Here is a 15,505-nt window from a genome sequence, read left to right on the forward strand (position 1 = left end):
CGTATATTGCCAAACTCCTACTGTTTAATCATAGCGTTTAGCCTGACCAAAAGCCACTGGGTACTTGGCTAAGATAGCAAGAACAAGTCTTGCAAAGCCTCATGAAGCAAGGGCTAAAAGCGACCTCAGTGAGTTGCACATTTCCCACCTGCTATCAAGCATCAAGCCACCTTTTATAAGCCCGACCGGATTTAGCACTTATGGCTATCCATCACGGCTTCAGTCCAACGTCCAATGTCTTTAGCACATGCTTCCATATCGCTGTTAATAAGGGATACGGGGATGATCATTTTCCCAATGATAGGGGTCCTGATCCTTTTTAGGATCACATAATAAGAACATTTTTCATTGTGGGAGATAATTCCCCTTCCCGTGCACATTTGTCAAAGGCAGTTTCCAACAGTCCCGTACATCATCCTGAAATACATGATAAGATTCAGGTCTGCTATTCATCATCTGCTGGGCTTCTTCCATTGCGAGTTCCTGCATGGCTTTTCTTGCCTGTGGTTTAACAATCGGAATGCAAGTTCTCCCTAGAGCAGCACCGCCAGGCAGGGGAATTGAAAAACTCAAGCGATGACAGCCCCCAATCTGAGGGAAGAGAATCTACAATGATGATATATAAATTCTTTATAAAAGTAAATTGCAAATATTGCTGCCACTTTACAACAGGACAGAGACCCCCAGGAATTGAGCTTTCACTGAAGTTTTATTTGATGGCCACTGCTGGAAAACAGCATAGTACAGCAGAAAGATCCCATGCTTTGGATCCTTTAGAAGCTAAGTTTAAAAATTCCTGTTCTTCCATGCACAAGACAGGTGACCTTGAACATATTTTGAGCTTCCATGAGTATGTTTCCTCATCTGCAAAATGCGGGTATTACCAACCTCACAGATTCTCATATGCTCATTGTGTTCTCTGCCTGCATTTAGTAGTCGTGCAATTAATGTCGTTTCCCATTTTTGGCACTGACAACTCTTCAATAAATTTTCCCTGTCCCAGCTTTGAGAGGATATAATGATCCCCAAGACACAGTCCCGGCCATCAAGTCTCTGCTTAAAATACAACCTAGTGAGGAAGAGAGGTGTGTAAGTACAATCCTACTTGATGCAAGAAAGACATAAAAGCTTTATCTGGATTAAAATTAAAAAAAAAAAAAAAAAAAACAACATGTTGAGAATCATGGGGAAAGGAAGGCTTAATTCCATGGGAAGAAGAAAATGCTAAGAAAGAGCCTCATAGAAGCACCATCTGAGCTGGATCTTAGGATCAAGTAGGCCTTGGCAGCCAGCTAAGAGATTAGGGCGATTTTTTTCCAGGTGGAGAGAAGAGAAAGAGCCGGAGAAAACCCATGCATGTTCAGGGAGAGCCAAGCAGGTCAACGCGCTCAGAAGGCGCCAGGTACATAGAAGGTGCATGTGATACTTGCTAAATGGATGAGTTAGGCAGAACTGCAGGGCTGTTGAGAGCATAGGGTCTAGAGTGGTGGCATTGACTTTGTTTTAGTTCTTTAATTTCTACTTCCTCATCAGTAAACACGGGATTAAAAAAAAAAAAAAAAAAAAAAAGAGCTTCCTCAAAGGGTTGTCCAAGAGAAAACACACGTAAAGGTTTAAATACACTACCTGACATTTTATAATTGCTGATAAACAGTAGCTACCCTCCTCACCAGCATTCTCATGATGATTTCTGATATGGGAATGCCCACTGGGAGGTGAAGTGGGCCAATGGTGATACTCATCGCTTCAGGGCATTTGCAAAACTGGACTGCTTGTTCCAAACTATGATCTAGAAATGCATTTTGATGTATTCACAGTTCAAAATCCTCATCTTTACCTTTTTATATCTGGAAAACATAGAATAACTGGCACCCTCTTTAGAAGGGAAATGTTTCCCCATCAATCATGTGGAACCCTTGTATATGGCAACCTCCCCCCTGCCAGAGAAGAGGTGTGAACACCCAGAGTTTCCTCTGCCTTTCCAACTCCCTTTCTATCTCTACCATCTGCCATGATTCCTTCCTCCTGCTGTGGCCATTTCAACCTAACAGTGCTTCTGCTGGAATCTGTAGGAAGATGTCTTTCAGTGTGAGCATTACTTGGTATTTGGTAAGAAGACACACAATTCAGTAGGGAGCTTCTTAGTCCAGTGGTAAGCACACAGGCAGGCTCTGAGATCAGAGAGATCTAGATATAAATGGATTCCTTTATTTCCAAGTTTCATGGACTTCAGGCAAGCTATTCGTCTGAGCCTTAGTCGACTCTCCTATAAAATGGGAACTTGTCTAAAGGTGGTTTTCGAGCTTAAATGAGCCAACATTTCACCTCCACCACACCCTCTCTTTTGCCTTTTTTCTACGTGTGCTCTTTTGATGGACTATAGGGACACTGCTCATTCAGCAAATCATAGTGGATAATAAAACCTCATGCTCTGGGGCATTTGCTGATTATCTGCAAAGATAAAGACTTCCAACCCTACAAAGGTGTGTACCCTTACCTGACTCACAGGACTTGGAGGAATAAGAGCTTTGTTCTTCTAAACATCAAAATTCAAGCCCAGCCACTGCCACAGGCAGCACACTGAGCTTAATGAAGCAGTGGCATGAACTAATATGGCAAATCTTATAGCTTTACTACCAATATGGCCCACATCACGCTAAATTACGGCACCAGACGTGATTGGACACACATCACAAAAGAAGAAGCAGTTCACAGAATGGTAGGAATTTTCAAAGCCACATAATAAGAATCTCAAGAGCCAGCATTTAGGGGAGATGTTTGTGTTTTGTAATTTTCTTTCTCCTTGTGCAAATCATTCTCTCCCACACTTTATGATAATCAATTCAACAAACACTTATTGAGTACTTATCATGTTTTGAGTGCTGTGCTAGGAATTCGTGGCTCATGGCAGAGACAGAAAAATAAGCCAAAAATTATAAAGGAAACATGGCAAGTGTCATGTTTCGAATGAGGATAGGGTACTATGGAACCCCCTCACAAATCCAGCTAAATGAGGCTTTCTTAGTCATGAATTCATTCATTCACTCACTTATTCATTCAACCAACATTGTGGCATACCTACATCTTTCAACATTGTACTTAGTGGTAGAAATGAAGTAGGTAACAAGACAGACATGTTGCCATCACAGGACTCCCAGCCTAATGAGTGATACAGAAGACAAAGACAACTAAACATATACTATGGTGAACAAAATGAGACATTCGAGAGCACACAAAATAGTCATGACCCACAACTGGGGGGCTGTGTGTATGTGTTACAACAGGTCACCAAGGCATTTCTGCAGACAAGAATATCTAATTTGAAACTAAAGGATAAGTGGAGTTCGCTCTGAAAAGAATAAAGGAAAACACATTATTTGGAGATGAAACAACATTTGCCAAATTCCAAATGTAAAAAAAAAAAAAAAATCACATGGTATGATCAGGGAACTGAAATTAATTCAGTCACACCACCGAATGGACTACCATTATGGAAGAGCACTGAGAGATGTGACCAGAAAGATAAGGAAGTGTCAGACCAGGCAAGGCCTCTTTTATGCTACAAGGAGCGGGGGGAGTAGGGGCTCTACCCTGAGGGCACTCAGAGCTGCTCACTGAGGCGTCTGAAGCAGAGGTGAGACCTGATCGCATCTTCACGTTAGTGAGTGGTGTCCATAACAGCAGAGGTGGAAAATACTGAAAACCTGAATACCACTTAGGAGGGTGTGAGAACAATCTAGATGGCGGAGAGAGGTAGCCTGCACTGCACTTGGGAGAGGGGCAGCGAGGAGAGACAGAATGAAAGGCTTTGGGAGGCATTCAGGAGGTTACAGGGGCTGATGGCAGTGACTAATTCAGAACGCTGTTTTGAAGCTCAAAACGTCAAGGATGATGGCTCAATGACGGTTGCTGGGTTTTGAAGGATGACTAGGAGCTGGCCAAGTGAAGAGACAGGGTGAGAAGGATGACCCAGGTAGAAGGAGCAGGAGACACAGACGTCACAGAAGAGAGTCCTGGGATCTAAGGCTCAGTGTGGCTCAGGGTGGGAGGAGGCAGAGTGACACAGCAGGAGACAGGGAGCAAACAGCAGTGGGCTTGCGTGGCGTGCTGTCCCCTGTGGTACTGGGGTACTCTGTGCTGCTGGGGTTACACAATACATTCAAGGAGGAAGGAGGTACAAAGAAGGGTTTGAAAAAAGCCTGACTTCTTAGAAGGGAACCAGTTAAAATGAGTCCCTGAACTAAGTCACCAATGAAACCTGAAACGAGTTTGTCTTCAGGGAATGACCACAATGAGTGATGTGTCCCATAATAAATCCAAGGCCATGTGCTCAAAGAGACTACAGAAGTCTTTCCCCACCACACATCATACAACCTGACAGCCAGTCTTACATAAAGAACTGGACTTCTTGACCCAAAACGGTACTCCCTCCCTCCCTCCTTCCCTCCCTCCCTCCCAACACCTCAGCCCAAGAGCTTTACGGATCAGCCTCAGAGAAATTGACATCATCTTTTAATTAAATCCTTGATTTTGAATTTCCAAAGCCCGCAAATCACAGGGTCAGTAGAGAACAATTAGCTCACCAAGATCCAAAACATTCTGCCAAGACAGAATGGTGCCATAAAGTTACATGATGTGGCTAATCTGTTTCCATACCTTCCACAACCAAAAAAAGAGTGTAGCCCCTGTCATTTTTTCAGATTCCTCAGCCCTCAGAAATGCTTTGGTGACCCGTTGCAACCCATACACACAGGGCACAGGGCACAGGGCAAACCCAAAGCACGTTTTCAGGGAAGACCTCACAGATATTAATATCCAGCAGCCCTAGTACTTTCTAGCTTATGCAGACAAACCACCTGACTTAGGGCAAGTCTCCTGGCCTCCCTGAACATTATTTTCTCACGTGTTCCACGGGGTGATGTAAGATTTGGGTTCATTAGGGGCAATTTATCTACAATGGCTAGCACGCAGGAAGCACACAATAAATGATATCTACTAATAAATGTTTGTGGCTTAACAACATGCTCCATTCTCCTTTGTATTTCCTGTTGACTTCTCTGTTATTATTGAAGCCAGCATTCATTTGAAGATGGTCCAATTCCTTTTTCTCAGGGATTCCCCCACGTGCCTCTGGAGAAGAGGGTACCTTCTACTTTTCTTTATGTTCTAGAGCACTAGGAGAAGTGCTGCCTCTTGGGGCTGGCAGCAGAACTGGGGGCTGGAAGGAAAGGGAAAGTTTCCTTTTCCTCAGTCTATGCACAGAGAATTATGGCAGGTAGGGGCTATAAATCATTCACTTGTGTAATCCTCATTGCAACACTTCAAGATAGGCATCATTATCCCCATTTTATAGAAGAAGTTGAGGCTCAGAAAGATAAAGTAGCTAGAAGCACCTGGGTGGCTCAGTCAATTAAGCATCCGACTTCAGCTCAGGTCATGATCTCCTGGCCCACGGGTTCAAGCCCGGCATCAGGCTCTGTGCTAACAGTGTGGAGCCTGGAGCCTGCTTCAGATTCTAGGTCTTTCTCTCTGCCTCTCCCCTGCTAGCTCTTTCTCTCTCTCAAAAACAAATGAACATTAAAAAAAAAGAAAGAAAGGTAAAGTAGCTAGCCTGAGATACACAAGTCGAAACTGTGTGAAATCTTAAAATCAAACTTACTATCATCTAATTCTAAAGCATGACCTCTTCCAGGAGTCTTCAGTGTAAAGAAGAGGGAGCAAACATACCAAGAAGTTAGTCCTAAGAAGGTAAGTTGTCTGCAATCTGAGGAGCTGGAGGGAACACCAGCCTGGGGACCCGTTCCTGGGTTCCAGCCCTGACTCTGCTCCTAAGTAACCAAGTGAAAGTCAGCAACTCCTTCTGATGAGAGCTCATCTGTGAGCAAGAGGTTCCGACTAGCCCCCAAATGCTAACTCCTAAAAACCTTTCATGTTCTTCGATTTCTAGAGAACTTTCTCATGTTTCAGTGTATAGAGACTTCTAGAATATTGTGGCCTTTGTGTTTATTAAGATGAAAATTCACTTGCTTTTGGTAAGGAAAGGCATGAAAAGAGTTTAGTAAGAATTTTCTTAATTATGATGAACACACAATATTTTACTTTTTTCTAATTTTTTTTAACGTTTATTCATTTTTGAGAGACAGACTATGAGCAGGGAAGGGGCAGAGAGAGAGGGAGACACAGAATCTGAAGCACGCTCCAGGCTCTGAGCTGTCAGCACAGAGCCCAACGCGGGGCTCGAACTCACAAACTGTGAGATCATGACCTGAGCCGAAGCTCAACCGACTGAGCCACCCAAGTGCCCCGAGCACACAATATTTTAAATAACAAATAGAAATTCGGGGTAAAAACAGAACATACATTTTATGAATAGTTGTAGGCTGAGAATGAACACAAGTAGCCAAGTAGGGAAAAATATATCTTTTTAAGGAAGGATGAGACCTCTAAAAACCAGAAGGACCTTCTTGAGGTAGAAGTTCTTTGACTACAGGAACCAGCTGCAGTCAGTCTACTTTCCAGACAGTTCTCTCTCCTCACAGAACACAGCACAGGCAGGGTTCACAGCTGGAGCTGGATAAATACTTGTGGACAAAAAACCTAATTAATTAATTACTGCTTCATCTAGGTTTCAGACTTGGTCGAGCAAATATAATTTCACATCCGTTTGGTGCCTGAAGAAACAGAAGCTGGAAAAGTGGAAGTGCCCTGAGGCAGTGGAAGGACCTAGAGCGGCAGGCCTGAGGTGCAAGCCCAGGCCCAGTGTCCTGACAGACTACAGGCAGCTTTGCCACAGCACAAGAGCACCGGGCAGAGGCGATGAAACAGCAGCTCTGCACCACAGGCTTGATCAAGAGAATTTTTAAAAAAATTAAGTCCTCGGGGCGCCTGGGTGGCTCAGTTGGTTGAGCGTCTGACTTCGGCTCAGGTCACAATCTCGCGGTCTGTGAGTTCGAGCCCCGCGTCAGGCTCTGTGCTGACAGCTCAGAGCCTGGAACCTGCTTCAGATTCTGTGTCTCTGTCTCTCTCTGCCCCTCCCCCACTCATACCCTGTGTTTCTCTCTCTCTCAAAAATAAATAAAACATTACAAAAAAAATTAAGTCCTAAGGATCCAATCAGATGATGGATATGATAGCACTTTATAAGCTCCTAATTGGTAAGCCAGGGTTAACAGGATATTTTCTGGAGGTAACTGCGTAGTTGAGGGATTAGACCCTGAGTATGGCATCACTGAAACCATTCCTTAACCAGAATTTTCTAAGAAACCTCCTGAGAGTTCACACTTAGGCACACAGCCATGGTTCAAACTCAGCTTGATGTGGCTCCAAAGCTAAGGTATCTGCCATAGGACAACCAACTTCTCCTAGACTCCTCAGGGCTTTGATTGCTGTGGCCAAATCTTTCAAGGAGGAAATAAGGTAGCATTTTGTTGTTGTTGTTTTGTTAACTAATGGTCCTTGGATTTAACTCTCATATAAATATAAGGAAAGTGAATAAGTTTATTTCCACATGTTTCTAGAGGATCAGAAGACAGTGCTGAACTGTGATCTCAGAAGGAAGAGGGCAGAAAAGCTAACACTGACCAGGCAGCTGCTATGTTGCAGATCCCTAGCTGGACCTTAACCCATGATATCTCCCTCCCCCTTCAGATGACATGTATTACACACACACACACACACACACACACACACACACACACACTCTTAAAAACAGGATTCAAAGAGGCTAAATAACAGATCTCTGGTTACACAGTAGAGAAGGAAAAGAGTCAGAATTTAAAACCAGGTCAGACTCCAAAGTTAGTGCTCTTCCTACCACACTAAGCTACCAGACAGCGCCTACTGAAAAACCCTAGGCAATGCCCCCAGAAACGTCTTCATGTGCTCATCCTGGGACATATACCTTTACCACAGTCTTCTCCTGGGTGGCCTAATGCTGGGTTTACCCGTAACAAGAAGTGTGTCAACCGTTCTCCCCTTTGATGGCAGGTAACGAACCTGAAAATATACATTCTCGTCCTTCATCAAATTCCACTCCTGGAATAGGCACCGTTTGACAAGCTGTATGTGTAGTGACACAATCCAATAAAAATGAAATGAAGAAAACAACTTCATTTCTTACTACTTTCAAGCTTTCCCTTATTTGAATTGTGAATACTCCAGTTACATCTCATACATGGCCTGTGCAGAAATGCATTTTATGGTGAAATATGCCCCTTTGTGACTTGTATTGGAAACTATCTGACTTCATTTCAACAGCCTGGGTTAAAGAACCAGGGTGGTAGGTTTGTGAGAAATTGTAAAGGGCCTCAACTTTCTTTATGCCACTCTCCCTCATGATAGATAACCCACATGGTCAGGTATTCTTTTTTAGGAAATAAAATATCTGCCCCAGGAACCATCTAAATCTTGCCAAAGGGGGAAAACTCTTCTAGCCTGTAATATCATGTAATAATCTGAGTAATGTCAAATAACACACAAAAAAATAATGTGAAATAAGAAAGCAGGATACGAAACTGTATGAACAGTATGATCTCAAACACATATCCTGAAAAGGCAGTCCAGAAGGAATTAATTTAGAATGAGAACAGCAGTTATTTTTGATTAATGGTAATATTCATGCTTACTTTGTTTCTTTTAATTTTCAGTAATAAGCATATGCAGCTTTTAAAAAGTCAAATGAAATTACTAAAAAAAAAAAAAAAAAGAAAAACATACATTTTTCCAGAAAGAGGCTTAAATATTACTCAGTTTCCTTAGCAACAAAACTCATTGTATGAAATTATAAACTTTAAAATACCAGGCACAAAGATTGTTCAAGAAAAGAAAGTTATATGCCAATCATGCTGATGAATAGAGATATCAAAGTCCTAAGTTAAATATCAACAAATCAAATCCATATACAGAAAATAATACATCATGAACGAATAGTATTTACCTCAAAAATGAAGATTAGAAAAATGCAACAGTAAAATCTACCACAATATAAATTATGAGGAAAAATATGTAAATCATTTAAATAAATTTAGAAAAAGCATATGATAAAATTCAACCTGCCAATTCAGGATTTATAAAAAAATACTTCCTAGACAACGATACATGAATGAAAATAAAAAAATCTCTAGTAAGAATTTAAATATCACACTTACATGAAACTTTAAAGCATTTATATTAATTGAAGATCAAGTTAAGGATACCTACGATCACTAAATACTGTATTGACGGACCCAGCCAATGCAATAAGACAAGAAAAAGAATAATTACTTAAGGGTTAGAGAGGAAGATAGAAACCTACTTAAAAGGCTGTATGTTGCTTCCATGGAAAATCAAAGAGGAGTTGGAAGAATTAGTTAAAAAGTTTAGTAAACAGTATTATAATCAAGATTCAAGATCAATAAATAAACTGTTAATATTTCCTTTTCAAGTTCTACTTATTTTGATCCAGTCAGCAACATTTGCTTAATGGAATACTTAGTGTTCGACAGTGGAAACTGAAGAAGACAAAATAAATTAATCCTGTTACAGACACATTCTCTCTCTTTTTTAAATGTATGTACGTGCTTTCATGGTGCCTTGACTCAAATAAGTATATCAAGAATGCATATTGTTCACCACTGTTACATAACTACAAACAATTGTAAAATCTTACTTCAGGACATATCAGCTATGTACTTTTTAAGATCCCCTTGTTCTAGAATGGGATAGGAGACAACAATATAATACAGATAATGAAGAGGATGAATATGAAGAAGAGGAAAATGAGGGGGAGAGAGTAGAAATGGGAGATGAGAAATAGAGAAAAGGGAAATGGAGAAAGATGACAGGGAAGAAAGGGGGTAAGAAGAAGTAAGGAGAGAAGGATAAAGGGGAAAGGGAATGAACAAGAGAAAAGGAAGAGGAAAAAAAAGTAAAGGTGATTTTTTGATCCTGTAATACACCAAGTACTATACTAAGTATTTAATTCACCTTATTTCAACCATTCTTCATAGTAAGCCTGTGAAGTCTGTAATATTCTATCTTTATTATAGGAAAGAAAACGGAGGCTCAAAGAGGTTAAGTAACATTCTAAGGTCATACAGTTAGAAAGCGGCACAGCTAGAATTTGAATCCAAGTCAGCCTGCCCAGACTCCACGGTATTGGCCACTCACTAGCAGATACTCCTTGCATATGTATCATGCTGATTTTAGAACCATGTAAGACATTAAGATGAGGAGGTTCTAAAAAGGTCACCTTCATGCTCCCATTCCAAATCTTCAACTGAGCCAATGTTCTGGAAACCTGAATCCTTTCCTTAGGATGCCCCTCGTTTTGCATGTTAAGATTAAGAATGAAAAGATATGCAGTAAGATACAATTCTTAATATATTAAGCATTCAAGAGCACAAGTTTCGTGGAAAGGTTAAATCTGAAGCAAAAATATAAGTATCAGTTTTCACTGAAAAAGCATTTGAATTCTAGTACGTATCATGGTCTGCAATATTCCCCCCACCCCCTTCCTGTGTAGCAGTTCTCCCAAGACCTGTTTTCTCACCCACTTGCTTTCCTCCTATTATTCTCAGCCCATGATGCATAAAGGTTTACATTAAGTTTTAGAAAATAAAATAGACTACTTCCAAAATATCTGTGTTTCAAGTAAACATCCAAAGCAAAATTTACAACCCTTCCTGAGGTTTTGGCTGTCCAGGAGCTGCACATGTATTACATTTATGTCCTGTGCTTCCTACAGAGTGTCAGACACGTGTCATCCCAAAACATGACCGGGCCGGCACAGCAGTGTCTCAAAACAAATCACTGCCTATACAAAGCAACTAAGTGCATCCCGGTTGGCAAGTTCGTATTGACAGATTTCAACACCTGAAAGAGAACTCTATTAATCCTCTTCCATGCAGCTCAGAAAATGGGGGAGAGAAAGAGCTGAAACCACAGGGAACAGGCATGCACACATGTGTACACACACACACACACACACACACACACACACACAGCATGAAGTTGCTTACACCTAATTTAAACCAGGAGACAAACACACTGAAAGGCATGGTCATAAAGCCATAGGGCCAAATTCCCCGGAAAACCTGAAAAGTGATAGAATTACTTTATGATCAACCTGTGCGTGCCAGTCCTCATTAAAAGATATGTATGTGACTCCTCTGGGTCAAGCACTTTCTAAGTGTTGGAATTAAAGGGTGAATGAGAGGTCCAGTTCTGAAGGAATATATAGTACAACTGAAAAAAACACAGGGCATTTTTAATAAAGTGAGATACTAACAAAGTGCTATTGCAGCAAAAACAAAATAAACCAACCCCATGTGGGGAGTAAGGTAAGTAGTAACCTGAAGAATAAAAGGGAACCAGTCTAGGAAAAATTGGGCAGCAATGTAAGTATTTCAGGCTGGATTAATCATCCAGTGGTTCTCCACGTCTGGTCTCTAAAGCAACAGCATCAATTGCTGTTGGGGAACTTGTTATAAATAAAGGCTTGGGCCCTACCTTAAACCTATTGAACCAAAAGCTCTGGGGATGAGACCGAGCAATCTGTGTTTTAACGAGCCTCCCAGGTGATTCTGGTGCTGCTAGAATTTGAGAACTTTGCAACAGTGAACTACAGTAGACACAATGCTTGGAGGGTAAACACGGTTGGATAGGGGGCAGGGCGCTAGGCAGAGATGTTGCTGGAAGGATGGGAGAGAAGGGATATCAAAAAGGTCTTTATATGTTATGAACATAATTTTGGGACTTTACCCAAGCAACAGGGGAAAGCCATTAAATATTATACTACAAGTACAGAAAACAGCAAATTAAGTTGGCAACCATTAAAAACCATATGCCATCATGAAGACAGTACTGTACATCATTCCAGAGACAAGGCACTGCACAGATCAACAGCCAGTTAGGAAGGAACAAATCAACCTTACCTTTCTTTCTGGAGTCTTTCTTGGCGCTGGTTTTCACAGCTACTTGAAGTTCTGTCTCAGTTGACATCCTACTAAATCCTTAGTCCACTTCACACAGATCCCGGGCCTCGGCCAGGCTCATGGAGGATTCCTCTCCAAGAGAACGACTCCTCCCTTCAGAAACAATGCCCCGAGCCGCACATTTCATTCACTCCTTCCGCGTGCTACAAATCAAGGAAGAGGACGTTCAGAATCATCACCCTTTTGAGGTTAAACAAAAATTAGTGGGAAGAGGGGAAATGAACAGTCAGATATACAAAAACAGGAAAATCGTGGTCTCCCTGTGCAAACTGCGCACACAATTTCATCAAGTCGTTGGCGGGGTATGCAGCGAAGGGAATGAGAGGTCTATCTGAAAATCTCTCAAACTAGATACCTAACTCAAAATAGATCTTTTAAAACTGGATTTTCAAGAAGGACAAAACCCAACTTCTTGTTTTCCATGTTTCTTGCTTTCAAGCACTAGATGCCACCCAGAAAATACAGCAAAGGCACATTTCCTGAGCAACCCCGGGGAGACATTTCCAACAACAGGGCACCCATCCATCAGCCAAGCTTGATCAGAGCCTTGGCAGCTAAAGCAGATCATAGGGAAGTGACCTGTGGTCTGTCCCTCACTGCCAGGCATCAGAGGGGACATGGAGTTGACATACAATTGGGCTCCAAGGGTAAGGTGACAAATGGGGCCGAGAAACTTTCCAGCAAGCCAATTTTTATGTCAGCTTTTTCCTGGGCTATAAGAGCAGACAAGCATTTAATGCGAGGAGAAAAAGAAAAGAATCAGGCAGCCACACAGTCCCTCCATTCTTTCTTTAATAAATATGCATTGCACACTACTAGGTACTATTAAGTCCCGACACTGTGCTGGGAAGAGATAATAATGATAATAATGATAATACAACCACTTCAATTACAGCTAGTATTTACTATGCACTTACTATACACTATGCCCCTAGCTACTGCTTCACATACATTATCTCATTTGATTTCATTTAAATTGAATGAATGTATTTCCTGTGTCAAGTCAACAGTCTTTCCCGGTGACTATCTATCGGATAGTTATATGTGAGAGTTCAGTTGAAAATAAACATTTCACTAGTTATCCATTTTTAAAGAAAATTAAGATAAAGCTACTAGAAATGGATCTTTAAACCGTGCAGCCAATCCTTAGCTCATCCCACTTAGCTTGAATGCTTGAATCCAGAAAGGCTGACCCTGAATGCCAGTTTCCGTTCAAAAAGAGTAGTAAAATGAACCTCTTAGCCATGACAACTAAAGATGGCTTAACTAGAAGATCTAATATAAAAGTCACATAAAATATGGTACGGTTTATGTCCTCTAGATTCATCCATGTTGTTACAAATTGCAAGAAATGATTATGCTATGTGAAGTAAGTCACAGAAATACAAATACCATACGATTTCACTGATATCTGGAATTCAACAAAATAAACGAAGGAGAGACAAACAAATACACTTTTATATACAGAGAATAAACTGGGGGTTGCCAGAGGGGAGGGGGATGGGGATGGGTAAAATCATTAAAGAGGATTAAGAACACACTTCTCGTGATGAGCACTGAGTAATGCATAGAGATTGAATCATTATATTGTGCACCTGAAGCTAATAGAACACTGTGTGTTAATTATACCTGGATGAAAAAAAAAAAAAAAAACAATGAAATAAGTAAAATTAGAGCAAGGCTCGATAATGGGGAAATTCCCATCTTATCCAAAGATACTTGGTTTGTTTATTTGTTAACAACCTATCTACTTAAAAAAAACAAAAAAAAACACTGGCCCTGACTGAAAGGAGTCTGAGGTCAGGATACAAAGCCACAACCAAGGAAAATGGAAAACTGTCTTCCTAGAATGGGGTCCATAAAATCATACACAGAAAATGAGAACTTTTCCTGCTACCTTTGTGCCATCTATGTGGACCACACCACCAGCCCTCACGCCCTTTCTTACCTCTCTCCCGACAAAAGACAATGCTCCAAGGGAGCTGACAGAGCCACAAACCTTCATCACTCATGGACATAATTCATTTTATTAATAATACTTATCATTTCACTGCAATAAATATCTACTAAGAACGTACCATGGGCCAAGTGCAAATGCTGGCTCATTTGCATCACAAGACATCAACTGTGCAACCACACTGGCTAAGAGTACAGATTATTTCTGTCCTAAAGATACTCAGAGGAGCAGAGATGTTAGTCACGTAAGGGACTGTAATACACACAACCAGAACTAAAACAAATACCAGGTGTACTGGAGAACAAAGGAGCAAGCATTCACCTTTTCTTGGAAGAGTCAATGAGACCTCTCAGAGGAGGAGCCCTATACTGTGCTGTCTTGAAGAATAATTCTTATATCAAGTGGATAATAAGAGGAAGGACCAAGGGGCACTCAATAAATACATGTATAAAAAATAAATGAACGGTAGTTTCAGGCAAAAGGACCAGCTGTACGAAGTCAAGGAGACTTGAAATCAACAGCCTAACTGACAAAAGGAGACATAAGTCTAGTAGGGAGGTGACGTACTTTCACATCTTCCCAATTTTTCCTTGTGCTGTTACTTTTCTAGGGACTCTTTCTTCTCGAGTCTGCCTTGACATTCTATTGACCACTCAAGGTTCAGTTCAAAGAAGTATCTTAGGCAGAAAGGTTTTCCAATCTCTCGATTACAAAGAATCTCTCCCTACTTATATTATATTATGATCTGCTTTTTGGCAAGCTGCATAGTTTCAGCCACTTACAATCAAGGTCATATTGAGGAAGTTACCAACCCTTCTTGGCTTCAGTTTCTATATGTGTACAATGGGGGTAACAGTATCAACTTCATGGAGTGGCTGCGGAAATTAAGTGTGAACACACACATCACATGTTTGGAAGAGGGTCTGCCACATCTCCTGGAAAACATGTAGTAAATGTGAGGCGCTAATAATTTCCTATGTTAACTGCTCAAGGTCATATGGGGGTATGTGACTGTAAGTCCATACTATTATCCTCCCTTGATAGAATAGGAAACTAAGGCAGGTAAGTCTGCTCTGTAAAGACACTGCAGGAAGAGATAGAATCTATCTCTTGTCCGTCGTGCTTGTTTTGCACACGGTAGGCATCGAACACATAAATAATAAAAGGGGCTGAAATATATAGATTTTACACAATTCCAAGAGATATGTCCATCGTGCTTGTTTTGCACCCAGTAGGTATCTAACACATAAATAATAAAAGGAGCTGAAATATATAGATTTTACACAATTCCAAGCACTCTTAAAAGTCTGTATATAAAACTGGTTAGGAACTGGGCCATTCTTTCCCCTTCAACTTTGTATAAAAAGCACAATATAGCACCTCTCCCTATTCTGTGGGTACTTCCAGCACTGCTTGTTCGACAAAACTGTGACTGTGTTCAAGTGTTATAAAGCATTACTTGTGGATTTCTGAAGTACATCCCGTTATCAATAATGAAAGGAAACCAACATCATTTCAGATAAAAACTTAAATACGGAAGCTGCAGCATGGAGAGCCCATACCATGGCCCAGACTC

General features: G+C 41.0%; 1 protein-coding gene across 4 annotated transcripts in view; it reads right to left on the reverse strand.

Annotated features, from left to right (window-relative positions):
• Positions 1-15,505, reverse strand: part of DAB1 (DAB adaptor protein 1) — a 295,169-nt gene that overhangs the window by 265,354 nt on the left and 14,310 nt on the right. For all 4 annotated transcript variants that reach the window (XM_030325086.1, XM_030325085.1, XM_030325084.1 and 1 more), the window contains exon 2: positions 11,913-12,115. In XM_030325086.1, coding sequence (XP_030180946.1) covers positions 11,913-11,979 — 67 coding nt within the window. In that variant the 5' untranslated portion in view covers positions 11,980-12,115. The remainder of the gene's footprint in view (positions 1-11,912; positions 12,116-15,505) is intronic.

This window comes from Lynx canadensis, chromosome C1 (genome assembly GCF_007474595.2).
Source record: "Lynx canadensis isolate LIC74 chromosome C1, mLynCan4.pri.v2, whole genome shotgun sequence".
In the NCBI taxonomy this organism is placed as follows: domain Eukaryota; kingdom Metazoa; phylum Chordata; class Mammalia; order Carnivora; family Felidae; genus Lynx; species Lynx canadensis.